A 27,874-nucleotide genomic window follows, 5' to 3' on the forward strand; every position below is an offset into this window, starting at 1 on the left:
TTTCCTGGAATTTATAAATCTTAGCTCAACATAAAATCCCCCAACAACCAAAGCCAAACCTGAAACCCCAGGAAATGCCTCCTTGAAACACACATAGGTTTGGGGATTTTGGTTTTTCTCTTTCAGACACTCAAACACAGTGTGCATTAGGATATCTTCCCCAAAAACCCTTTTAACATCATGAATACCTTGAAACCTAGGGACAATGCTGAAATGCAAAGGTATAACCCCTTACCCACTGCACTTGAATACTGAAACAGCCTTATTTAAAATATATTTTCTTTTCTTTAAAATAAAAGCTTAGCAGATCACTTGTAAGGCTTTAAGATGTACCACACTACTTTATAGAGCAGTTTTTAGTGCACTCCTCCTTTTCCCTTGCTAAGTGGAATTCACTGTGTCTGCAGATTGTTATGGCCAAAGTCAAGTGCAGGCTTTCTGTCCTCCTCCCAAAGGTAGGCTGCCAAAGCGCTGCCACCTGGGAATGTGCCTGGCTCGGCATCCCCTGCAGCCTGCCTGGATGGGGGATCCATAGTGAAGAGGTGGTCCCCTGCTCACACCCAGAGCCTGCAACAAAGCCAGCTGAAATACTTCTCACTCTTCCTCTGCTGTGCTCAATGCCTCTGGTTTTGATGAAATGCCACAGGAAGCTCCCTCTCAAAAAAAAAAAAAATTGAAAAACCAACCCAAAAAACCCACCAATCACAAAACCCACAAACCAAAACTAGACTTGGGGCCTCCTTTGGATGGGGTTTAACATGCCTGCTTCTGCTAACAGGAACACAGATTGATATAAAATGCATGGACAGGAAAGTTTGTGATTTCTTAAGCAGCACTGGCCCCTCCTTTGATTTTCAGCTACCAACTTTTCACAACCTGACTCATGTTTTTGACTGTGCAGCTGGGTTTTTTTTTAGTCTTTCTACAGCAAAACTGTCTTTGACTTCAGAGAGGCTATATCTGAACTATGCCACATGATTATGTCTTGTGCTTAATAAGATTAAAGAGGGTTTGGGTTTTATCCTATCAGCTTCACAGGAGAAAACTAAACAACTAGCTGAAAGAGAACAACTGGCACTACTTCCAGCCACAGAAGACCATGACTACAACACTCTAAAGGACTAAGCAATGAAAATACACATAAGTATATATACACATGCATATTATCCATACAATATACATGTTTATATATACTGTAAAGATAGACATATTTGTTTACAATTCTGTTGGATTTTACATCAGGGGTGTCATTTATCTTCTAACAGCATCAGAGATGCTTATCAGAAAAGTGACCAAGAGAAACACCTGCCAAAACAGAACAGACCTTTTATACCAGAAACTCAATAAACTTAAGGCTTCAAATAACAACAAAAATAGTCCCACATTTCTTGCTGTAATGAAAGCCACTAAAACCTGTGCAAATTAATCCTTATTTTGATCTTTTGCAGAGGATGTCAAAGTTCAGACGATTTTAAGCCTCATCCTAAGAACCCTGACCCACAGATTTTTCACCTCAAACATTGGCAAGTCTTTGTCCACTGAGTTTAAGAGCAAAACATGATAATGAAGTGAGACACTGGAACACAGAAAAGTCACTGATGATCTTTGGGACCCATAGGGACAGCATAACCTTTAAATAAGCATATCTAAGAGAAGTATATTGAGTCCACTATGTACTAGGGTCTATCCTCTGTGAAGGGTTTTTACCTTTCTCCTAGTAATGCAATTTATCAAAATAATAGTCTAGACAGGAGCAGCTGGATCTCAGCTACAGAGGCAGCTACATCTCTTTGCCAAAGCTCTCTCCCATGACTTGGCACTGCTGGCTCCCAGCTCTGTGCAGCTCCTGAAAATGTGCACAGAGAAGAAGCTTGGCTGGTCAGCTATAGGCCACTCAGAGACTGAAACAGGGTGACCAGCTACTCCCTGTAACTCATGAAGCCCTTCTCCACCTCCCTGAGGAAGTCTTGTAAATTAAGTGCTTTGGATCTCCTTTTCCCTACCTCACCTGGATGGAAACCAGTACCTCTGCTGATGCCCAGACATGGAAAAATGTCACATTGCATGGTCCATCTCTTCAGTATGATGATCTACACCAGCAGGTAGCTCAGGATTCACTGTCAATGGTCTTTGCTATAGCACAGGCTGCCTTCTAATCCCTACAAAAAGTACATCTTACATGACTGTATTCATCCACACAGCTGTTCTTCCTTTAAAAAATAATTCCCCTGGCAGACCTGTGAGAAGGGCAGAACTAGACAATCACATAAAACCTCCCTTGATAATTTGAGCCATACAAAGCATCCCAGGATCTTTATCAAAACCACTATATATATATATATAGGATCATAGAATCATCAAAGTTGGAAAAGACATCCAAATAAACAGTCACATTAAAAATCATTATGAGCTACTTCCAGGACAAACACCTTTCACACTGTGTAACCCAAAGCACAGTCCCATGTGATCAGCATAAAACTTCTCAATGTATATAACAATCAAACTCACACATGTTCTTCCAACACTGGGCAGAACAAGATTTAATGTCCTGCAAAATCACAGCTTCTAAACTACTTTCAATCAGGATTATCCCAAAAGACTTGAAGATTTTTCATTCTATCCATTCACTTAATATATTGGGAAAAAAAATAAAGTAATAAAAAATTATTTATATACCTATATATCTGTATCTTTATCTCTATCTCTATATACACAAACCCCAAATATCAGTATCTCTCAGATCTACATGATAAGTCATAGTATAAGAGAAAAATTTTAAAGGCTCAAATTGCTACTAACTACATGAATAAACCAAATCTAGAACGCTTATTCCCTGATGATAGGAATGATACATGAATCCCAAGTGGAAAGTTTGGATTGACAGACTAGCCCTCAATTCCTGCCTACTGTGATTACGGGTATATTACATCACACTTACAGCCCCTGACCCGAAAAAGCACTGCTCCTTGCTTATCCCTAGGGAAGCAGAAAAATTGTGGGTTTCATTGAGCATTCACGGAAAAAGAAAATTAAAATAAAAAATGAAGTCTGATAGCTTGAGCTGCACATGTTTTTTTCTCCCCAGTTAAGAAAGTGGACAATTTTACCTCAGGGATACAAAACATTTTGGTGCACTCTGGAGCAATAGTTGACCATTAGATTTGCAAACCAGAGAGGCAACATATGGCATGGCTACTGTCACACTACTCATATTCCCAAGCTCTGGCAATAAAAGTTTTTGCTGTCCTAGCAAAGGGTTCAAATCTTCCACGCAAGTGATATATGGCTTGGGCAATCTTCCAGATGCACTTGTGCAAGGGGTTGGAGCTACCACACTACGTGGCAACACTCTCGTCTGACCCTCCATCAGTGGTTTACAAGAGCTAGTCGAACACACTACATGCGAAACAAGCTGGATTAGATCAAACACTAATTTAAAAGATTTCCACTAGCAAGCTTTAAAAGGTTTCTGCTAACAAGCTGGATGTGAATTGAGACTGATCATGTTAACTTGTCTGCCAGAGGACCTTGATGCCAAACAGATTTTTGCTTTTATATTCTTCACATACACTTGTAGCTCTGTAGCCTATTACTATATAATAATAGGCTAATAATATCTACTAAATAGATTGGTAGATATTATTTTACCTGCTCTGTTAGACAGAAAGACAAAACACATTCCTAGGTTCCAATCCTAATCTTGCTTTTGAGAACCAAAGTCGAGCGCCACTCTCCCATAAACAACTACAAGGAAGGGGGGCTTTAGAAAAGAGTTTAACCTAAAAGGGAAATTACCTCATCACTTGTGTCTCTAACTGGGAATTTGTCACAATACAGCTACTCTGTAGCTGGACAAGATAAATCTGTCCATAACAAATCCAATTTGGCTGACCTGGCTTACTCTAGAAAAGAGGTAGAACAAGTGCCCAGGTGAACAATGATAGGAGAGATTCTAACTCAGACGGGGACACTCAGCCAACCCTGTTCAAGCCTAGACGTAGAAACACAGCTGGCCAGAGATCTGGGCCAAGAGAGATCCCAAACAATCAGCTATCTAAACCTGGGAAATTCAAATTCCCTATAAAAAGGGCAGCCATAATAAACTCATTGCTGTTTGCTGAGGACACTCAGTGTGTTCGTGTCGTCTCTGACCAACAACCCACATAAGAGAATTCTTGTCAATTATGCTAACTTGCTACACTTGTAAAACTAATTGCTTTAGGTCACAGGTGTATCTTCATCGCATTTTGGCATCTTGTGCATTTGAGGGGATTCTTTATAAAGTTAGCTGCATTTTATCACCTAACAATGACTTTAAGGCTCAGAAAAAGGCATCAACCCAAATGGGCAGCAACTGCTAGAAAAACAGATAATGAATACCCAGGAACTAAATTTTCTTCCAGTGGCCCAAAACTGAGCATGTGTCTTTGGTTTTTGTGTCCTATCCTTTCCCTGCCAGACTTCAAGCTCTTGGACAGTTTGATCAGTGTGGGAATCTGGTGCAAGAGAATTCCAGTTTGGAAAAAGTTAAACTCTGCCTTCATCTGCAGCCCTCTTGGACAATTCTAGTCATGAGATGCCAGCAAGATCTCTGGGAGTTAGGAAGAAGAGTGAGTTCGTATCCAAATTGCATGACCTCCCTGGTAACACAGAGAGCATTGCATTACTCATCAGAAGTAAAACCCCAGAGCCCATAAGCAGCATGACTATAGTTACCAGCAAAATTTGTACCTCATACCAGTGTTTCAGGTACATGTTCACAATAGAATCATGGGCAAATAATGCATCCAAAGAAACCATAACCTCACTGTCAGCCCTGTCCTGGTCTGCCCCTGCTAACTTCATTCACCTGTTGCTTGGCAAAAGCTGTTGTGAGAAGCAGCAGGAATGTTACACACAGCTGGCTTTGGATACTGAAAGCCTGCCTGAAATGTGGAAACAATCTACATCAGGGCACGATGTTCAGCAAAGGAATCTTCTGACTTACTGTCTCCAAAACCAGTGCTGGGTTAGCTGAGACATTCCTATCAGCCCTTGCAGAACATAGAGAGATTAATGCTCTACATTAGCACTCTTGTACTGTTATTATGGTAAATATGTTGGGTTTGTACTGTTGCTGTAAAATCTCATGACATAGTTGAGCTCGTTTAATAGAGACATGCTTCTGCCCTATACATTTACTGCCACTGCCAGCAAGCTGACAGCACTATTTCTGCAACTATACTGAAAATATCCCTCAGCACTGAGCAGCAGTGAACAACAGTTAAAGTGCCTATTGCTGACATGCATCTTCAGCAAAACAACACAAGCCAGGAGGAAATTCAGTAGAAGTAAAATGGTATAGAAATTAGTAGCAACAGCTTTTTATTCTTTTGTCAGACTCAGCACACTGCAATACTCCGCATTCTTTGATAGGTAAGTTGTATCAGCTCTGTTAAATGGATTTTTCAGACTCTGAAATAGAATACTTTCCTAAAGCTGAATTAAAATAAAGGAACAATAAATTTTCAGATTAAAAAAATATTTTAAAATCTACTCTACACAGAAGAGGGGACCAAGATTTCTTTGCCAACACAGTAAAGAAAAAAATCTAAGCACACAAGGTGAAGTGTCTTTCTTCCTCTCTATTTTTTTAAAGAACATGTATTTCAAAAATAACACTTTTCTCAGTGGACACGTTTTGAAATTCATTACAGTGTAGTACTCCATGCACCTATCTCATAGAGTGAGATCTTGAAACATTGCACAGGACTTGTATCCATAAGATCACAGAGGAATGAGAAGTCAGCCCATGCCACATACTGTGCCCCTTTAGAGAAGAACTGTCTGTCAAGAGCAATGTAAAGAAAAGGCTAGGTTTCATCCATGAAATGGAGAGGACTGGCTGCAGCATAACAGGAAAATCAGACAGTGAAATAAGTGTAGTCTCCTAAATATCAATCAGCAAATGCCCTTTCAACTTGCAGAGATATGGCAAAGCCTGGAATATCAGATTAGAAGGGATCTCAAAGACCATCTGGCCCAACCTTTTTTGGAAAAAGCACAGTCTAAACAAGATGACCCAGCACCCTGTCCAGCCCAGTCTTAAAAGTGTCTAGCACTGGGGAATCGACCATTTCCCTGGTGAAATTGTTCTAGTGGACAACTGATCTCTAGGTGGTGTCCCTATTTACAAAGTCTCATGAAATCTCAATCTTAAGGAAGGAAAGAGGGGCTCTTTCAGACTCTTCAGTAAAGTGGACCTTCATCATCCCTGACCTAGGCCACCCCAATGCTTTTCAAACACAAGATGTGGCATTTTATATCAGGAAATCTATTGAAAAAAGCAGCATGAAACTTTTGCACTGTCGGGTCTCATTCTAACCAGTCCACAGAAAGAAAAAAACTGCACTGGATTCACTATAAATGTCCCCAGTAGAGTCATAGGGAAAACCCACAGGGAGCTTTCAGCTTCTTCAACGGACTCCAGAGACAGGTTAAAAAAGCCTACTATGTGATTATCATTCTCAGAGTCACCTTGCAGAGAAACAATCAAGCAACCACATGAAAGATGTCATTCAATTTCACTGTGGCACTATTCATTAAAAGGCAGGTCATACTTAATTCCTCCCACCGCACAAAGCTCTTTTAATTCCAAAATTGCTCCACTGAGGAAAAACTCTAGATGCTGTCTTTTTTCATTCCGGCTTTATGTTCTGGATTTTTGCTTGGGCAATATTCAAAAAGGAACAAAATCTGCATAGACGTCAAAGATGAGACTAGGTTATGAGACATGAAAACTGATATTTTACCAAAAAAAAAAGAAAAACAACCCCAACCACATTGTCAAAGAGCTTAGGAAAAATATAACACTGTGATTGAGGCTACTAGGTCATTATCCAGTTCCCCACCTGAAAAAATGATGAGGCCAATGATATATTAGTTTGACCAAAAGGAAAAGCTGAATGAGAGAAACTAAAATAGCCCAACATAATCCTGTAACTTGGTTTTCCAAAACTGTTACTGAAATAATGAAATAAATATCAGAAAAAAAACCCAAACACTATAAAATTAAACATAAGAACATTGGAACAGCGGGAATAATAGCAGACTATACTTGGATGCTGTTTACAAGACCTGAGGAAGATGTGTGCAGTACTTTTTTTAAAAAACTGCTAGTTTCTCTTAGAAGAAAAGAGACTGAGTAGTGAGATACTACTAGAATTTCAGCTACTTCTAGAAACTGCTCCTTCTATGGAGCACTCAGCACAGATGTTTTCAAGTCTTCTACAGACACAAGCTCAAGGTAAAATATCACAGGAAACAACACATCAGCTTCTTTCCTCACAGTGTTGGCCAAGGAAAATTATGAAGGCAATTGATGTTCCAGTTACTTGGTATGTGTAAAATATTCAAAAAAGAAAGAAGTTGACAACAATATGTTAAAAGAACATGCATCAAGCTTTGTTTCTTTTTTAGTGGAAAGGAATGGAAACCCTCTCACCAACTTCAACAAGACTGGGCCAGACTCTGAAAGTCTTCCCATAAAACTTTCACTATGGGGAAGCTGTACATTGGCATAGGCAATATAATGACACATAATGTCTGAAAATGAAGTTCATAATACAAAAACAACTTACTGAGGCTTGCAACTGTGCAATCAAAACTGAACACTAGGAGAATTAACATGCATAAGAAATTATGGGGTTTTATTATGCAGTGAGTTAATTTAAGAGGTTTATAACAATTTAAACCTATCATAAAACAAGACAAATAATGGCAAAATTTCATTGGTGCAGTGGACGAAGTTAATCCTGAACTTTGCAATAGTTGTATTACTGTTTTTAATATTGCTCTTATGGCTTGCAAAGCAAAACTCTAGAAGAGAGACAAACAACTTTGAAAAGCAGGAACAAACAGAGAATGTTATCACAATCATACAGCTCCCATTTTGCAAAATTATTGTCACATCACTCACACTCAAAAAGTTTTCATGGCCATCAGTTTGCAAAAATCTTGATTCAGTGTTTGCATTACAACACTTTCATTTCTATATTAACTCCTGCTAATGAAAACATTCAAGTATTTCTATCTAAATTAAAAGAGACTAAAACTCAAAATATTCACTTGACTCTGTGTGGATGAAATTAAAAGCACTCCTGACCTCTTGATTTAGTGATGTGCCCTGGCCACAACCCAAAGTTGCACCAGGATGTGGGCAAAGAACAAGCCTTGTATCTTGGTTTCAACAAGGAGGAAGTCTAGAAGCCCAAGTCAAGAGATAACCAGGACTGCTGGGTGCAATGTGGCACCCTCAAACAGAAGTTACACTTTGTATTTCGGTGTCATTTGGTATTTTATCAATTCCTAACCAGTCTCCCTCTACCTCTTAATATCTCCAACAAGCTGTCTTTTTTCATCACTGCACTACAAATAACAGGCATGTGTCTTCTACAGAAATACAGAAGGTGTAATCTATATACACCAAATCCATGAAAGGCAAAAAAATCTCAATAAAGAGCCTAAAGAAATTAAAAGTCCAGCATAACCAAAAACTACTTCCAAATGTCTCAGTGGACTAGGACTAGACCATCATCTGGTCCATCCTTAATTTGTAATTAAATTGACTTGAAGTTAAGAGACTTGCTCACAGTGAGATTAGCCTTCCTTACCTTTTGCCACATTTTGATGAAGAAGAGCTCTCCAGAAAAATTGAAGAAAACATTGGTGTCGTAGGCATCATCACCAATGTTGGAGATGAAAATGTTAAGTGAGATATTCCTCACTGCTCCCAGGGCCAGGTAGGCGGTTCTGTCATCAACACTGTAGGCAGAAACAGTTACATTGATTTAACTCTAGTCAACTTTCACACTCTGATTCTGCTTTCCTCCTGCTACAGAAATGTTACAGCTAAAGTGTTTAAAAGGTCAGGAGTGAGAAGTTCAGGAATGTGCTGTACTGCATAGTGCAGAGGGCCATACCAGGAATGAACAGATCCTGACTCAGGGTTCTGACACTGGATTTTGGCACTGTAAGAAAACCCCATGAGTCCCATATGAAACTATTTCACACGCCCTACTTTTTGTGATAATAAATTAGTTGTAAACTGTAAAATAATCAGACTGGGAAATTGCAACAACTGCAAGATATTATGCCTGCACTCAAATACAAAAGCTATTTGAGTTTGTCTTGCAATAATTCAGACTAATTCTGGCAACTGTCTGAAAAATCTTCTTAGAGTTATGCTATAAATAGAAAAAATCTAAAACAGGCTCAAATAAAATCCAGAAACTGGTGTAAATGAAAAAAAATGTGTGGAAATTGCAACAAATTACCACTGAATGTGAATAATCTTTCTTTAGATGTTTATGCTGGACTTAACATGGTGAGGTCACCTTCTACAAGTGGAATATCAAGGGTAACAGCTATATATAATGAATCAACACACTGTTGCAATATGGCATTACAGTTTATGTATACAAACAGGCACACATAGAGCTAAATATAGATATTTATGCACACACATTTATTATTTGGCATTTAATCCTTCTAGGCTGTTCAGAAAATGAGCTAATAAGTAGGAACAAAGGCTAAAGATAAATCACAAGAATATACAGTATCAATGCACAGATCTGCAGGTCTTAGAAATAACAGTAAATGATAATATGAAATATACCAGATATTCATTTAAAAATTAGCAACAATAGCCAAATATTAAATTTGGTAGTTATCATAACTGGACTCTAAGTCCATTCATACATTCTGAAGAAATAGTGGCAGTGTCACAGAGAAAACGCTGGGTTTTCTCAGTAGCTAATCAGACAAGGACAAAGAACTCTAGCCATACAGCAAGGAGATCCTTGCAAGTATTTCCTCTAGAGTACAGCCAGCCCACAACTAAGAAGGAACCACTTTTCATTCACCTGACTTTATAAAGGAACAGCTGTTTCAGTGATGTACACATTGGCACACATCACACTTCTGCTTATTGGCAATTCTCAGAAGATGGCTGGTGTGCAGGCCAAGAGCTGTGTTTAAAGGTAGCCTGACCCTCCATTGCTACCAGTCCTCCTCTGACAGTCTTCTTGATGTTATTGCAGCCAGGGCATTTGCACAAAAGTGGAGTTTCTGGAAATGCAGTGTTTATAAACTGTTCAGCATCTTCTGCCAATCATAGCTGTACCAGATGTCCAAAGGCAGAGCTAACCTCTGGGCTCCATCTGCCTGTGTTTATCAAGAAGTTTCTAAATGTGGATTTCTGATGGTACGGAACAAATCAGTCAGGGACTCTAGTGAATGACAAGTTTGGAAAAAGATGGTCTAGATTCAGGCTTTAAAGCTCATGGCTATGGATTGTGAGTGTAACTTCACCATGTAACAAACAATATCTGTAGCATATTTGTTTCCTGTATTTAAATCTTTATTAATTTAATCATCAATTCTTTAAATCTTCAATTCATTTAATTTTTAATTCTTTAAATCTTTAATCATTTATTAAGTCCGAATTATGGCTTACTGTTCAATGATTGTAAACATTATGAGGAAGATATAAGTATCCAGGAAATCTGTCTGCTTTCTAACACTTAAAATCAACTGCAGACACTGACCAATCGTATTGATAAATGGACATTTTGCTTTCAAAATATTAGTTTATTCTCATAATCAATTATCATTGCAAATAAAGATTTGCAGAAGTGTATGTAGTACAGGATTGACTGCAAAACTAATTTGAGTTGTTTCTCCTTATGTACCAAATTAATAGCTCATCTATATGGGAATACTCAAAAGCATTTAACCTTTTGGCACCAACACTTACTGTTGACAGACAGACAAATTATGAAGATGCTAAACAATCCGCTGGGATTTTCTAATATTCAAAAGTGCATACTTGGAAGCTAAAACCCCCAACCATTTAATTGCGAATTAATTGCGAAATCGCAATTGCGAATACTCCTCTTCTTAATGAATAACTAAAAATTCTCATAATAAAATCACACTTAAAACTGACCCCACAAAAATAATTCAAAAATTAACACCAGTGGGTTGTGCCATTTCTAAAGCTACCATTCTGTTATTCAAAGTGTATCATACCAAAATGACATTTTTCTCAACAGAGAAAGAAAACCCACTTTTAAAAGCATACTGTAGATGCTCCTATACAAAATTCACACACTAATAAATTCCAAAAAATCTCACTGATATTAGGCCGGTAGGTGAGTTCAGTTCTCCCGCTGAAAGGCTGTAAGTCCCATAAGACGGTGCTCTAAGTCCCATAGCAGCTTTCTGAGTCATTGAATTTGTGTACATCTGGAATGAATCAGGTTCACTTGCAGTGAGAAGAGAATTAGGAATTTCCCCATTTGCAGGGGATCTTCCAAGCCCTGCTGGCTGCTTGAAAGAGTGATGTGACAAGCATAGAAGCCTGCTGTGGTGCTGGAACAGGTCTGTTGTCAGCCTGGTGCCATCCTCCTCCAGCACCTGCCACACATTAAGCACCCTAGCTGCCAAGTCAAAATATGTCAACTAAAGAATTTGTTGTCACCCTTCAGAAACAAGAAAACAAAGTAAAGCCACCCCTTCATCTCAACAAGGTTTGTCAAACTATTTACGAAATGTAATCAAGGAATGACTTCGTTTGTATTTTCATATATGAGAACTGCAAACAAAGCTGCAAACGTTCTCAATATGATCCTTGTAACCTTGCTCACATAAATGAAGAAAGGCTAAAACAAACAAACAAACAAAACCCAACATAAAACAGAAACAAAATCAAACAAAAAACCCAAAATGCAAAAAGCAAACAAAACCTCTAAAAACAAAAAGAAAATAAGTGGGAAAATATCAAGAAATAATCAGTTAATTGGACAGAATACTACCATGTTGTTACATTAGGTATTACACCACAAAAATGAACTGAGTAAAAGTTCTGGGTAGATTGTAGACATAGGTATTTATTATATATAGGCAAACACATTTGTAAACACATACATACTGATGCCTGAAGGGTATTAAGTTATCAATGTTTGCATGGAAAGAAGAAAAATGTTTTAAATTCAGAAATACTAAGCACTTCCAGCTTTCATTCGCATTATCCAAACTTGCAAGTAACAAGCAACTCTAAAAATCCGGCTCCAAATTTCTGCCATGGTTTTAAATTCACTGACAGTGGTAGCACACATTGAATGTAAATAGAAATATTTAATTCACTTCTTAATTGATTAAGAAAAGGAAAGCAAATTCCAGGATAAAACAAGTATCTTTTCTGCATGCTTTAATGCTCTAATTGTTAATGTCCACACTACATCATTGCATTATGGTTAGTGAGGGAAGTAAGACCATCTGAGGAAGACTAACTGAAAAGATCTGCAATCTTCATTTCCCCACCCCTCAAGATGCTGCTTTTTATTAACACAGGTCAGTGGACCTGCATTCCAAATGGTGTGTAGGGATGTTTTCTCTATTTCGTATTTTGTTTCTCTATTGTATTAGAAACCTTTCTTTCCTTACAGCAATTAGCACCTACATGGATAAATCACCATTACTACTCAATAGACAGTGGAAGTTACAACTATGGTCAATTAGACTGCAAATGGGTAAAAATGTTTCAAACAACTAAAGCCCAATCTGTCCTCCAGCTCCATCAGATGAAATTAAAGAATGCCACCTTTTGCTTTTAAATCAATAAAAGGTGTAAATCAACAAACAGTGGTGCTGTGACAGATCCAAACAGATTTCTGCCTTTACCAACCAGCACTGCAGTTGGTCTTTGTAGTTACTAGGATAATTAAATATTAATTTTGTCTCCACAGACTCTTTACGTCAACCCTGAATACCTCTCTTCTGATGGATTTTCTTATTGCAGACTTCAGGGTTAGTTGAACTTCAGGAGGAGGTTTTTGCAAATACTTAAACCTCAAGGACCATTGAGAAGCTGAAACCCTCAGTTGATCTGGGAATTCACTTGATATCTCAGTGCAACACTGAGAGAGATAGCAGCCCCAAAATCAAATATAAACCAAATAAAAATTTTAAACAACCCCCCAGGGAACAAAGCTATTGGATTTTACACTGCTTGGTTACATTTTCTTCTCATCACGCGTGCGTTCAGAAGAATTGCATTGCAATTCTCTCTAGAAAGTTCATAGCCAATTTAGACTAAGGACTGGGCCAAATGGCTTATTCTGCATCAACTGAACTTCTGCCTTCCCCTTCTCATGCTGAAGTCTATGCCAGCAAAGGTGCAGAGACCTCACACAGCTGATGACCAGAGCCTATGTGAGACATATTAAGCCAGCTATGGCAAACTAGCACTAAGGCCATCAGATCATTCCATTCATGATCTTTCTCTGTATTTCTCAATCTAGTTCTCAAGCAGAGGCTTTGCCGTGTGCCCTGAGTAGTACATAACATTAGGTGATAGAAAAAATATAATTGAGAATTCAAAGAGTGGTCAGCCAAGGTTCTGTGTCAGAAGAGCACAGGTTAAGAGTAGTACCATAATAATATTGCTCTTGATGGAAACTGACTAACTCTGTTCCCAGGGTTTGCCCTTAGGAAGGAACTAAATGTCCCATATGAAAAAAATTGCTTACTTTTGGTGGCGGTGAGCCCAGAGCCATGGCCATAGAACTGCTTGTGCCACCACCTTTTTGGCACAGGGCTGCTATCTCTAGTACTTCAGCTCCCATGTATATTACAATTCAGGAATATGGCACAGAGCCTTACCTTTTCCATCTTTCCTACACTTTAATGTTAAAAATGAATGCATTTGAGTAGTAAACAAGAGGTGGAGAAGGTGGGAGAATTGGAGGTGGGGGAAAACACACATCACATGCCACTCTTTATCATAGTATAGAAAAAACAGTAATTCCTAATTATGGCTAGTTACCATATATTCAGTGCTTCTCTGGAAATAGTTCTCTTTTCCCCAAGTGTAGTTTCTTCCCCTTAAGTACAAAACAGATATAAATCTCAGCCATGTGTGCCTTCGAACTTTGAAATAAAATGGATAGAACAGGGCATAACATCCGCATAAAAATACTCCTTATCATCCTACAGAGATCTGGTGCCCTTTTATTATTATCAGTAATTTCAACTCTACCCAGATGTTCACAACCCCTTATAAATAGAACTGAAGAATCAATAGGGAAAGAGCCATCTCTGTTTTCACACGTTTACTCCAGGGTGCAGCTTTTGGCTTGAATCAAGCTGCTCTTGTTTATGAAACTGTGACATGAAAGCAAGATAAGGTACAACATCTACAGAAACTCTAATCTAATCTAATCTAATCTAATCTAATCTAATCTAATCTAATCTAATCTAATCTAATCTAATCTAATCTAATCTAATCTAATCTAATCTAATCTAATCTTTCACCCTTACAGTCATATATACAAACTACCATCACTACAATCTATCCTTGAAATCAACATTACTGTGCTTCTGTGACAAATTTGTCCCTCCATGTGTGTGAAAGGCAGCATCCTAAGGTTGCAATGCAAACAAAAACTAGTTACTACTGGCAGAAAGAAATGCGACAGATATATGGTATCAGGCACATAGGTGAAGCTGCACACAGCCTGACATGACAAAAAAACCCTCTATATTTTCCCTGTTTGTTAAAATATTTGAAGAGCTCCATTAAAGTACATGACTGTTGACCATAGATCTGAAATTTGAAGCTCAATCAATAGACTATTGATTGACTTTAGACTATACTGTTTCTAGAAATGAGACAATTAATTAAGTCATCATGCAAACCTATGTGTTTACCATAAAAATTATGCCCTCAGAAATAGATTTCCTGCTATTAGATAGCTTCAATTATTTGTCCTGCTCCTGGATGTTGGGGTGCAATATGCAATTTAAAAAACATACTTAACTAAGCATTGATGACAGAAGATCAGTGCCCTCTCCGCCAATCACTTTCAGAGGTCAATAAAAGGCAGTTAAACAGAGAGAAAATGTTAGAAACAGTACAGCTTTGTTACTTAAGGCAATTTGTTTTGCAGTAGCAGGTGTTATATTCCAAGAGTAAGCTATGTCTAAATGTCAAACATGATAAGCAACATATCCCCATATCAGCACATTTCCTCTACAGCTCACACAAAACCAGCAAGAGGATTTACCTGGTGACCTATGAAGAACCTCAGGCTTACTGGATTCTGTAATTTCAAGATGTAATACAGAATAAATTCACGTAGCTGCATCACAAAAGACAATGTACGTATGTTTACACACACATACGTGCATATCTGTACCAGTCAAGATGTGTCCTACAGATGTAAAACAGAAGTGCATCTGCTTCTCATTGTGGTCTGTACATTATCAAGAATTTCCACCTCGTGCGGCAGCTGACATATGACAGTGCTTCCTGAAGTTAAAGTTTGTTTTGTTAGCTTTATGCTTCCGTTGCTAGAGCAACAGTGACTTTAACTATCTTAAGCCCATAAAATACTGATGTTGAGATGTTCACAAGGAGGGCCAGGTTACACAGCAGATCAACAATGAATTCTAGTTTAAAATAACAACAAAATCCTACTCCAGTAGATACAGTTAAATTATTCTTTCAAAACAAAACCGGTGTTTAAAAAGCAACAAGACTGGCTTGTACAATAGTCTTGACTGATCATCAGTGATCTGTTACTAGAAAATAGAAACTCAGAATCTATATTCTTGTACTAGGTATGTCGACTACTCTAGTTTAACACTCATCACTTGATAGTTCTATTACCATCCATATGGGTTCATCACTATTTTCAAAAGGATGAGGACTGTCCACTGTTATCAAGCTGGGCTTATTTATTTTGGGAGAGATTCATGAAGTTCTGAGCACAACAAACCAGATGGGAACCGAGAAACCATTTCTTCATCCCTATTCATCCTTGACAACAGAAAACATTCACATATGCTTTGAGATTATGCTCCCACTGCAATTTGCACTACATCCTGATTAATTATGGGCTCTGCCCTTTCAGGAAACTGCAAATCCAATCCCAGATGAGCTACAATGGAGTTTTCTATATGCCTCACAAACTCAGCATTCAATACACTAACAAGAGCCTGTAGGTAAAAGATAAATAAAAGATAAATAAATTAGAAATCATAATTCTGCTTCACATCTTCACCAAAAAAGCTAAATTCCAAACAGAATTACAAATATACATGAAATGGTAGTAAGTAGTTTTTCACTGCACCTTTTGCAGTACAGGAGATTACTTCTGAATAACATTAAACTATGCTATAATTTATGAAAACAAATTACAGCACAAGACTTGGTATGACTTGTTGAGAAGAAAGGAGGCAATATACTTGTATCCATTTTCCCAATGTATCATCATTTTTTTTCTCCTTAGAACATTTTTGGTAGTTTCAAAGATCGTGAGCTAGGACAGCACTGGATATTACCAAATAACCAGTGGGCAGCACATAACTGCAGTCATGGCTCTGTATTTGTGCTCTGAGAGTTGGGACTATCTATGTTGGCACACACAGCTCTATAAACATAGGGCCTTGACAGTCAGGACCACTTCTCTAGCACTAGAAATGCTAAACAATAACATTTGCTAATTTCAATTTGGGGTTTTTTTGTAAAGCAGATATGAATTTCATCTGAGCAGCTCTGCTACTTAGGGTAGATTGTGTAAGGTAAACAGAACATCAGAAATATTGTTGAAAGAAGTGTTTATTCAATGAAAGATAAAATAAGTGAAAACAAGTTCTTCATCTGCTATGAAGGGAGGGAAGGGGAAGGGAAAACCAGATATTACCAGAGGAAATAACTAAGCTGCACAAAAAAGGATATTGTGTTTTCTCATCATGACTGTTTTGTTAAGATGCACTTTAGGGTCATAAAACCTCAATGGGCATACTATGAAACATGATGCTTCTCTGGAAACAAATTTCCATTATATGGTCAAAGGAAGCTAAACACTGGGGTGTGAGCCTGGTCAAATTTATCAAAGATCTTTGCTTTTCACATTAAACCACAGGCTTGCAATTTTTCTTTGTGGCTTTGCAAAGTCTATGATCAGTGACAACCTTTACTAACTTTTTTAGTGAACATTACTATATTAATGAGATACACTCAAAAAGCTTTGAACTTTCTGATCAAAATTTTATGTTATTGCTCCTTCCTTCAGAGCACACAGATTTTCCGCACTGTTACAACACTAACTCATGTTCTATGCCATTACACCTTGTGCTGGTGAAAAGCAAATTGGACAAAGCTGCCATAACACATTTATATCTATGTTTTCTGGATTCTTTCAGCTCAGGTTCTGTAATAATTTGACAAGTCAATATGAAACTTCTGAGGTTCATTTTTCAAATCAGCTACCTAATATCTGATAATGTGCCTACTGAACCAGAGGGAGTCCTTCCTCTCATTTTAATAGGTCCATAAGCATATTCATCCTTATATCTATACACAGCACTTGCAAACAGTCAGTTTTGCAGTTGCATAGATAGTTCCTACGCAAAATTATTCACACTTCAATAATACAAATAATATGCTTATAAACTTCAGAGTTGTAAGCTCAAAGTCTGGAAGTGATGCACACTCTTCTTTGTCTTTTCAGAGAGGCTTGGGTTAAGTACTTCAATATTACATCCTAAAACATCATATCAAATCATTTACCTGCTTCTCATATACAGAGCCATGCATAAAACAAAAGAGGTCACAGAAATAAAGATGTGTTGGCACAAAAAATATTAATCCTTTAGTAAGTCAGAGAAGGAATTTATATGGAAAAAAGGCAAAACCAATCTTCTGATGAACTGACCAGATAATACTGGAAAATACTTTTTCTTCATAAATTACTATTTCATTAAAATGGAAACATTTTAAACTCGAGGAAATTTTTGACAGACTGGAATTTTGTCCCTTCTCTGGCTAATTTTAGAGGAACTAATGGAAGGAGAAACAGCCCAACTCATAAACTTGACCTTTCAATTGGAAAAGGACATTTCTCAAAAATCCCATTACATAAGACAACTTTTGAAAGTGTTCGCTTCAGTTCAGTTCAACCCATAATTTGGAAAGACTTGAAAATTTCTGCAAAATGCACCTGTCACTCCTTTGGCTTCCTATGACTTTTGCTTCCAAATTCACATTTCCAAAAAACCACCAGTTTTAAGCAGCATATACAGGAACTCACCCCAGCCAGTCTGTAGGAGAAGAACATAAATTTAAACCTAACAAATGGTGGTCTTTGCAGATGCTCTAAACCAACACATAAAAGCAAGCTGTTTCTTCCTAAAAGCCAAATATCAGTCAGAAGCACTCAGATGGATAAGCAATTCTGTTCTAATGATGGATAAAAGGTAACCTCATGTCAAATAAATGTATGAAAGACAGACTTCTTCTTGGAAATTTCTTAGGAATAGTGATATTTATTACAGCATTTTCTATCCAAGGGGGCTCACAGTCCTATGCTTACAACCTGATTTACGTATCATACATACAGCTTGTGCTGAAACATAGCAGCTAATGACATTTGCAACATCATCTTTCTTTCTTCTTGTACTGTTTGTTTTTGGTAAAGTTGTTCTGTTCATTGCAACACACATGTTGTTAGTGTATTTACATAGCCATACAGGATTTCCTTCTCACATGGAAGCAACTACCCATTGTGCTCTAGTCTTTTTACGTAGCTTGTTTATTAGGGCTGGAAGAAAGTCTGTTTTTTCAAACATCCTCACTGTTCCTCAAATGTCTTCACACTTTTCACCTGATTCCTCTTACATCCTGAAAAGCTTCATAACTACCACTGCCTTTGCAGAACCAGTCAGATAGATAGGCATCAGGTCAGGAGGTGAAACTGCATTGGTATGTCAGGCAAGACCTCCCTCAGCAATTTCAGGTTCTTCTTCAAAGACCAGAGAGCTTCTCTCCCACATAAAATACCAAATGCATGGATACAAGATTCTGAAGGCTAGGGAGATATAAACTTCTGCAAAATACCTACTTCAGAGTTTAGCTCAGCACATCTTGTTGCTGCAGAAACATGATAGAAAAGACATTTACTGTACTGAGAGAGCAGAGTGAGGCATTAAAGTCAAATGAGAGGTAATAAATACATTTTTAACACTAAAAATATTTGACAATAATAATTAACATACCATTTTGCTTTTCAGTAGTGAATTGCTGGAGAGGAAACCTGGACCAAGTTATGGTCAAAAAAATAAAGTTTATTGAAAAATATTCTATTCCTATTTCTCTTACAGTTTCAGGTTGTGTCATTAAAGTTACCCATACAGAATACATACATATACTCTTTACACTAAGGCACTTTTCCTTTAGAAATCATCAATACCCCTATCCACAGAGTATAACTGCATGGATAAGGTCAGACTTTGCCATCTCCTATGACAGCTGCAAGACTCAACACTCGGGAATTATTGAAGAGGAGGCAGTGAGTCATGTTTCTGTGCCATGCTGCCAAAATTTCACATATTTATTCTTTAACAAAAATGGATTTGAGAACAGTCACGACTGGAAAGATGAGATACCTTTCTCCTGCTCCTTCAGTTTCTCATAACGCTGCCTTCGTCAAGTCCCCAGCACACTCCACAGCTACTTTTTCCTTATTCCTAATCACCATCTGTAATTTTAGGCTGGCAACAGTCATATGAGTGAGTCCTATGGGAAAGTCCAGGCCAACCACTAGAAAGAACATTTGTAGCAATATTAGCACACACTACTCTATCTATTTCTACATGATGGCTCATAACTATCTGTCTGTCACAGAGTGTTCAATCCTCACAGTTTGCTTTGCCAGGTCCAATCTTCCCCTCTTGTGAAGCTGCATGTTGTTGCTGGCAGAGGTGGCATCAGCGAGAGGCACGGAGTCCCACCGGCAAGTTTCCTAGCCACAATGCTGGAGCTTGCCCATAACCATCCCTACTCAGACGTTTCCGTGTTGAAGAAAGGCTGATTTTGTTGAAGCAATTTTGCTTAGGTTACAGAGAGGACTTACCTCAAGAAAAGTCAGAACACTAAAGAAAAGCTGGTTAGAAGGGATTTCTAAAGGTCAGAAAACCCATTCTGATCCTCCTCAATACATGACTTATTGCCAGTAACAAATGAGGTCAGCAGGGACCTTATCCAAACTAGTCCTAAACCCCAGGATGGAAGAGCATACCATCTCAGCACATCTCATTCCTGAGCAGCATGAACTGCCTACGCAAGAAGGTTTTTCCAAATCTCTGGTCCTTCCCAGCCAAACCATAGTCTATGACCCTTACCCTGCTTACCATCTCTCATAAGCAACAAGATTGCTGGCTCCTTTGTCCAGCAATCCCTTCAGGAAGCTGTGATGAGTTTGCATGCAAACTGATGCTAATGAAGGTGCACAAGCCTTAAAGAGAATTACCTGTTAACTGGAAACAAACCTTTTATCTTTCCAAAATAAATGCATCTTAACTCTTCTTCAATCCAATACAGCATGTAACCCTAGTCTTTAACCCAAGTCACCTAGGACTCCTTTCACTGTAACAGGAACATTCAGAAGAACACATCCTATCTCTAGCTTCCCATATCTTTGCAAAAACTTTCAGCTAAAGTTAGAAGGCTTTAACATTTTTTTATCAAAGCTTGCTTCCAAACAGTCCTACCCTTTCTTCATCTATGAATTTACAGTGAAAGGTTTCAGCTTGCCCAGCAGCACTATTTCCACATGCAGCAACACCTCAACATTAAATAACAAGGCAAACCAAATCATATCTGCTCAGAACAGCAGTGAAGTTTCTACCTAACACATCAGATTTGCTTGATTTTACCACTTTGGATAAATGACATCTATTATGTAGTCACTTAGATTGAGTGTTAACATCCTGAGCTGTTTAGTGGTTATTTATCAAAATGAAACACTTCCAATTTAAGGGCACACAAATAAGTTTTCATGAGAGAAGGAATATCCCATGAAAATTAAAATCAGAGCAGGCCTGGTTATGCCTTGCCAGCAGAGGCTGGTTTTCCTATTATTCATTTGGTACATAGGTGTGCTGGTTTCAGCTGGGGTAAAGTTTATTTTCTTCAGAGTGGCTGGCATGGGGCTGTGGTTTTTATTTGTGCTGAACACAGAGTTGATAATACAGACAACCTTTCTTTACTGCTGAGCTGGACTTATACATAGCCAAGGCTTTATCTGCTTTTCATGCTGCCATGCTTGCAAGGAAGCTGGGGGAGTCATGGGAGGCGACACAGGTAGGACGGGTGACCTCAGCTGATGATGCCATATAGCATCATGCTCAGTGTACAAATTAGGGGGAAGAAGGAGGAAGGGGAGATATTTGGAGAGATGGACAAATCTCTCTTGTCTTCCCAAGACAACATTATGTGTGATGGCCCTGCTCCACTGGAGATGGCTGAACACCTGCCTGCCCCTGGGAAGTGCTGACTTCATTTTCTTTCTTTGTGTACACAGATTTTGCTTCCCTTAAGAAACTCTTTATCTCAACCCACAAGTCTTCTAGCTTTTACCCTTCCAATTTTCTCCCTCAATCCCTCCAGTGGGGGAGTCAGCGGGTGGATGTATAGTGCTTGATTGCTGACTGGGGCTTCATATCTTCAAAGCTGGGTGCCATCTTTTAACTGGGTAATCCAATGATTCAAATGCATCTAGGGTAAACTCCGTATCACAGCAGCTTGTGCAGTTCCTGAGCTCATAAGAATGCAAACAATTCTCTTGATGATAATGTAATCTGAGCTAACTTCCTATGCACGTAAGTGCTGTAACCAGCAAACATTTGAAAGCATATATAGTGATGAACAAAACTATACCTTGGCCATATATAGCAAGGTATAGTTTGAACTCTGAACAGCTTTTGGCTCTAACATGCTGGAAATTTAAGAAAAGCATGTTAGGACAGCCAGTTCCTGTAGCAGAGAGCCCTGTGTCCAACTTTGTTTAAAAGAAAGATGACAGTGGAAGAACAAGTCAAGTACAAAGTGGCATTTTGCTGATGTATTTCTGTAGCTTTCAGAATTGATATTTGCCATTTCACTACTATATACAGTGTCAATACTTACAATATTGGCAGTAAACAGTAAAATCCAGATTAATCACACACTTCATGAAAGCATACCTCCTTGTTTGTTTTTTTCATTGCTCTGAATACCTTAATAGGATCAGCAAACTTTATCATCTTGCTATTCAATTCTAGCAGATTATTTCCCATATAATTTGTGAATACACTGAATAGCACTAGCACTTGCACAGCTTTCTCCACTACCAAAACCAACTCCTTATACCTTTTCTCTGTTGACTATCTTTTAATTGGGTAGCAGTACTCAGGGCAACATTCCTCTCAGATCTACGCAACTTACTTTCTTGGTGAGAAAGTCTTTTGCCAGCTAAGGCAGATGATCTTAACCAAACCACCCTATCCACAGGTCAAGCAATATTTTCAAAGAGCTGCAGCAGAAATGAGAACCAGAACTTACCACTGTCTTCCTATAAACATCCTGTTTATTTCAATTAAGTGTATCTATGCAGCATTAATTGCATCCTTTCCAAGAATAAGTCCAGCAAATGTAAGTAATTATTTAGACAAAGGTATTAAGATAAACTTGCTAGCAGTGAAGTCAAATGTTTTGTGCAGATAGTAATGAGTCGTGTGTTTTGCTCTTTCAAAAAAAAATTTTTGCTATGTGCACAGACTTACTATAATCAAGAATAATGTGGAAAAATTGTGATAGGATTATTTTGCATAAAACACATGGGGCTGGAAAAATTCAAGGCAGCACTTGTTTAAAATCAGAATCCATAGCATGTTTCTTGGTAATTTTATATGCAATAATAACAAGAATCTGTTTTTGTAAGAGATATTCATTGTGCTATATTTCTTAATAACTGAAGCTTGCTGAGCCCTTTAGCTAAAGAAAGCCCATACTGTGCAGAGATTTGACAACATCCTGTTTATTTCAAAAAGGACTTCAGGTTGTCACTAGGTAAAGAAAATTTGAGAATATTTGTTGAATATTTTGCTATGCAAATGTAGAAATTGTATTTGAATATCCTAAGCTCTTAGGACAGGTATGACTTTTAAATTGCCAAGATAAAATAAGTAACAGCTGTAAAACCTAACAGCCTAACGGTCCAATCCCAACTGCAGTGATTACTATACACTGACTGACAAGTTTTAGGATCTGTCCCTTGTTATTTATTCCTCAGCTGGGGGAAAAAATGCTTCACGAGCTTCTCTAATCCACACAGACGTATCTAGCTCTCAGCATATTTTGCTCACCACAAAGTTTGAGTCAAATATCCAGACTAACTGCAATCAAACCATGGACTCTGTAGCCTGAGACCTAGCCCTGCTCCCAGCCAATCCCCCAAAATATTCATGTGGATTTCAGTCATGCCTGGAGAAGTCAGTAACTTCTCAAACTTGACTCTGGTTCAGTTTTGTCTCCACGTACTGTTACAGCATGCTGTAGATTTATATAAAACATGTCTGTGACTATTACTTCTTCTATTTTTGTTTTGTTTGGGTTGTTTCTTTTTTGTCTTTCACTCTCTTTCCTGACCTGAAAGCAAAGCACTTCACAGATTCTCCATCAAATAACAAAATCTCTGGCACACAACTAAATAACTCACATCAGGATTTCCATTTCTAAAAAAAATGAAAAAAAAAAAAAAAGGGGGAACAGAAGTCATGTGAAGTTCACCTTTGGCCTGATTTATCCCCAAATTGAATACACATCCAGGCAAAACAACAGGCATTTTCCTAGGATCACCAGTCACAAGAGGTAGAACACAAACTTCACTTCTGGTCTATTTGATGAGTTTTATTATCCCAGAAGAAAGTGAAGTCAGACAGTCATCCCCAAGTTGCATCAAAAATTTGAAAGGAGTATTTAGATGAGTTTGCAAAACTACAAGTTGAGAAACATAACCCAGTAGTTTGAAGATAATTTACCATGTTCAGAGGGGTTTTTTTAACTTTACATGTGACAGAACAAACTGCTTTTCTTCAGGCAGTTTTACTCCTACCATGTCATGAATAGTGTTTTATCCTCTTTTAAAAATTACATGTTCCACATTGGTACTTGATTTGAGCATTCATCTTTATTTTCTTTGCTCCTCTCTGCTATTCTATTTGTTTTCTCTATTTTTGTCCATTGTGACTGTTAAGGTGAAGGTGTCTTGCACTTTGTGACCAGAGCCCATCACCACAAGACTTAAGATACTGTGAACTCTCAAGACCTTTTGCACTAAAGGTGACATCATTATCACCATCTTTCTAGTCTGGATCTAAAACATCTGTGTTTGTATTTTGACTTTTCAATGCCATTCTACATAAAATGAATGGCTTACTAGTTTGCTAGAAAGAAAATAAAAGTTCACCTACTCACCTCGATAGCAATAATTTACCCTGAAGCTTCAAATCAGCAGCACAGTCATCAGATTGACAGTTCCTCTCAAAAACAGTCTGTGAAAAACAGTGGAAAGAACTGTTAAAATATGAAAAAAGTAAGATCAAAATTCAAAGAAGGAACATGCTTGGATGAAATAAAAAACAAGACCAAAATCTGTGATATGGGGATATATGGTGTGAGTGTTAAGGAAATTCAAGATGAGGCAAAACTTATCTTTGTCAGAACTTGTTTTATTATCTTCTAACTGAACAAGAAGTTTCATCAAAACTAAACTCTCTCCCAGAGATTTTGCTCAATCCATTCTCCCTTCTCATCTGACAAGAATAACTGCTCATGCAATATTCCTGGCACTCTTCTTTCTCTTCCCCAGCTATGTGCATGAAAATGAATCAGAATATGAAGTATGTCTGAAACTATTTTCAGTCCTAAGGATTGCAAGTAAGGAAATCATACAGCAAACATTTCCCTAGATTTTACCTAAGGCAGGAAACATTTCTGCCATTGTGCAAGCAGTAGAAAATTACAAAGACTGTTATGTACCAGTGATACTCTCAAATAATGGAACCGTTGTCAATCTTTTGAACTCTGGTAATACTGAGGAAATGTAACAGACTGATAAAGCTAGGAACTACGAAGGCACAACATATGGACATAGTATTTAAATGGCAGCAGCTTGCCATGGCTAAACGAGACAGCCATCAGAAAGTGGAAGAAGAGAACAGGAACACGCATTGTCATAAACAAAGTTTAATTCCTATCTAAGAGAAGAGAATTTCAAAAAGGGTTGAACCCCTCTTCCCCTGAAAAGTGGGAACTACCTTACCACTTCTGTCTCTAATTGGGCATTTTTGTTAGTTATGCTAATTTGCTAAACTTATAAAGCTGTTTTCATCCTGTGTAGGGTTGGGTATTTTCTGTATCTGCCCCTGGAGGCCTCCAACAACGACCAGCCTTTATATTACCTCTTATACTAATATTGTGTTGCTTTATTTCTAGGTTCTTTAAGGCATCAGTTTGATAACAGGTATCAAACAGTGCTGTAGGTTGTACAGTGTTGCAAAAGAGAAAAGGTGGAAGGTGGCCAGGTCATCTGGGCTATTTGCTCTTTCATTTTTCTTCCCTACCTTTTGCTTTCTCAGAATCTCAGAAGTGAAATTTTGGGGGGATTTAGAAAAAAGGACTGAATTTACCCTTCCTCCTTAATAAAAACGACCACAAACCAAAGGACAAGAATAATCCTGAGACATGAACTGGCACTAGGCTTCCCTCTCAAACATGGCACATTTCAGAGGTATCATTTCAAAAGTTCTCAGAATTAATCTTCAAACCACTGTCGCAGTTTCATATAGGAAAGACCGCTTGGTAACCCTCAGAGGAGAAAGAATAATAAACCATAAAAAAATTCTAGCCTGTCAGTTTCTCTGTTTGAGTAGCAGAAATCTTGGCAAAGTGAACTCAGCAAAGAAATTATCTGTACTCTTCAAAGTATAAAATACTCTAAGTACATTTAAGTACTATCTAATATATATATAAAATATATGTATAATCCTATCTAATAATCTAATAATTTTCTTACTAAATCTATAGTTACCATTAATCAGAAAGAATGAACAAATACTTCATTTTCTAAAATCACTGAGCATGTATCTCTTCCAGCATATCAGGTACTAGAAAGCAAGCTATTTTGAAATACATTGGGAGTATTTTCTTATGTCATAGATACCCAGGTTTCTACACAGCACTAGGCTGAGAAAAAGAAATAAGGATGGTGAATTCCAAGACCTGTAGCTGTGTAGGAGTGAACTGTTTGCTTCAATGGAAGACCTTGAACCTGTTCAGGTTTGCGGGGAGCGCTCACCTCAAAGCAGCTGGCTGGTCTGGGTTTCCAGTGCAACTGGCTCCTAGGACCCACATATGCAGGCATAACAGATTCAGCAGCTCAGTTAGAGGTTAATGACATCTCTGGACTATATTGCTATTTTTCACTATTTTACTTGTCTACCTGGACTCTACTCCACCTTCCCTTTTTGTATGTCTTCTAGAGTCTCGAGCCTCCAGCTTCTCACAGTCTATTTCCTCCATTTTCTTCTCAGCTAACTTGAGCCTTTCCTTCCCTTTTGTCACTTCTACCTTTCAGGCTGATTAATTCACGGCTGTTTAAATCCCTCCTAAACAATTAAGAAGTAAACACACTTTAAGGCATCATAGCATTTGTGAACACTGCTTATATATTGTTACTGTGCCCTTACCTGGTCTACTTGAGCTGCAATTTCTTTGGGCCAGACACTGCACCTAACTGAACACTGCATGTTTTTAGAGCAAGAGTCCATTCCTGGGATATGGCAAACACCCTACTACATCACCACTAATTTTAACTCTAAGCAATCTTTAAAGTGCTTGCAGCTTTACAACATTTGCTTGTAGCTTGCAGCTTTGAGGATTTATAGAGCTCTTTAAATATTAAAATTGTTGAAGGAGGTAACTCGTCGGTTGTATGTGTTATCTACAATTGAAAAAAGGAAGTACAGTAAAACTAACTAGAAGAAGTTCGTAGTTTTTGCTGTTACTGTTGCCCAAAGTGAAGAGGACCAATTCTGAACAGTGGTTTTATTAAATCTAATTGTATTCCACTAACATTGTACTAAGTACCTCACAGATTTGAATATATGTATTAGAGATGGTCAGGAAGCTTCCTTACAAAAGAAAGCAATACATACATGAAAAACTGAGGAGTACAAGGTGGGGGGGGGGGGGGGGTGGAGATCAGGGCAAAAATTGCCCTGAAAAACACAGCTGCATCTCTTATCTCAAGGCCACTACATAGTTGTCTAGCATTTCCACAAGAAAAATAGATATTTGTGTGCTCAGTAACAGGGACAGGATAACCTCAATGCTTCTAGGACACATCTTCACTGTATAAACACAAAACTAGAGTAAAGTTCATTCTCAGTGAGTCTGTCAGACTTCCTGCTATCACCAGATATACAGCAAAGCAGAGGAAAAATCCAGCATTTCCAGGGTTCACAATTCCTCTCTGTACTCTCTCCATTGCTGCACAGAACCCAGCATCTATGGGAAATAGTTCCAGGGCAGTTCCCACCAAGTCACCAAACCTTGACAAACACGGTTTTCTCAAATTCTGCATGGCAACTTTTCTGAGTAAAAAAGATTTTGCTCCTTGGGAGGTCCAGTAATGTGACATCTTTCCTAACCTGAGAGGTTAGGAAAGATGGATGGCACCCATGTCCTCCAGAGGATAAGCCAAGAAGTCTACATTGAAATACCCTCATTATAAAAAGTGAATATACCCATCTGTACACAATCAAACCTACAGTAAAGAAAGATCTGGAGCTGATCAGGAACGGAATATGTCTACATAGGTAGTCAGATCAGGGCCTCAGAACAAGTGTCCATTATGCCTCTTGAAGAGAGGTGTAAGGACTAAATTCCACATTTTGTGGTTAAGGCCGGGGTAAATGTAGGAGAAAGTAGAAGAGGGATAAATCTCTA

General features: G+C 38.1%; 1 protein-coding gene across 1 annotated transcript in view; it reads right to left on the reverse strand.

Moving 5' to 3' along the window:
* ITGA9 (integrin subunit alpha 9) overlaps positions 1–27,874 on the reverse strand; it is a 241,550-nt gene that overhangs the window by 76,689 nt on the left and 136,987 nt on the right. Inside the window, exons 17-18 of the mRNA XM_063404980.1 lie at positions 24,341–24,417; positions 8,652–8,802 (exon numbers count right to left, since the gene is read on the reverse strand). Coding sequence (XP_063261050.1) covers positions 8,652–8,802; positions 24,341–24,417 — 228 coding nt within the window. The remainder of the gene's footprint in view (positions 1–8,651; positions 8,803–24,340; positions 24,418–27,874) is intronic.

Source organism: Prinia subflava, chromosome 1 (assembly GCF_021018805.1).
Source record: "Prinia subflava isolate CZ2003 ecotype Zambia chromosome 1, Cam_Psub_1.2, whole genome shotgun sequence".
NCBI lineage: Eukaryota > Metazoa > Chordata > Aves > Passeriformes > Cisticolidae > Prinia > Prinia subflava.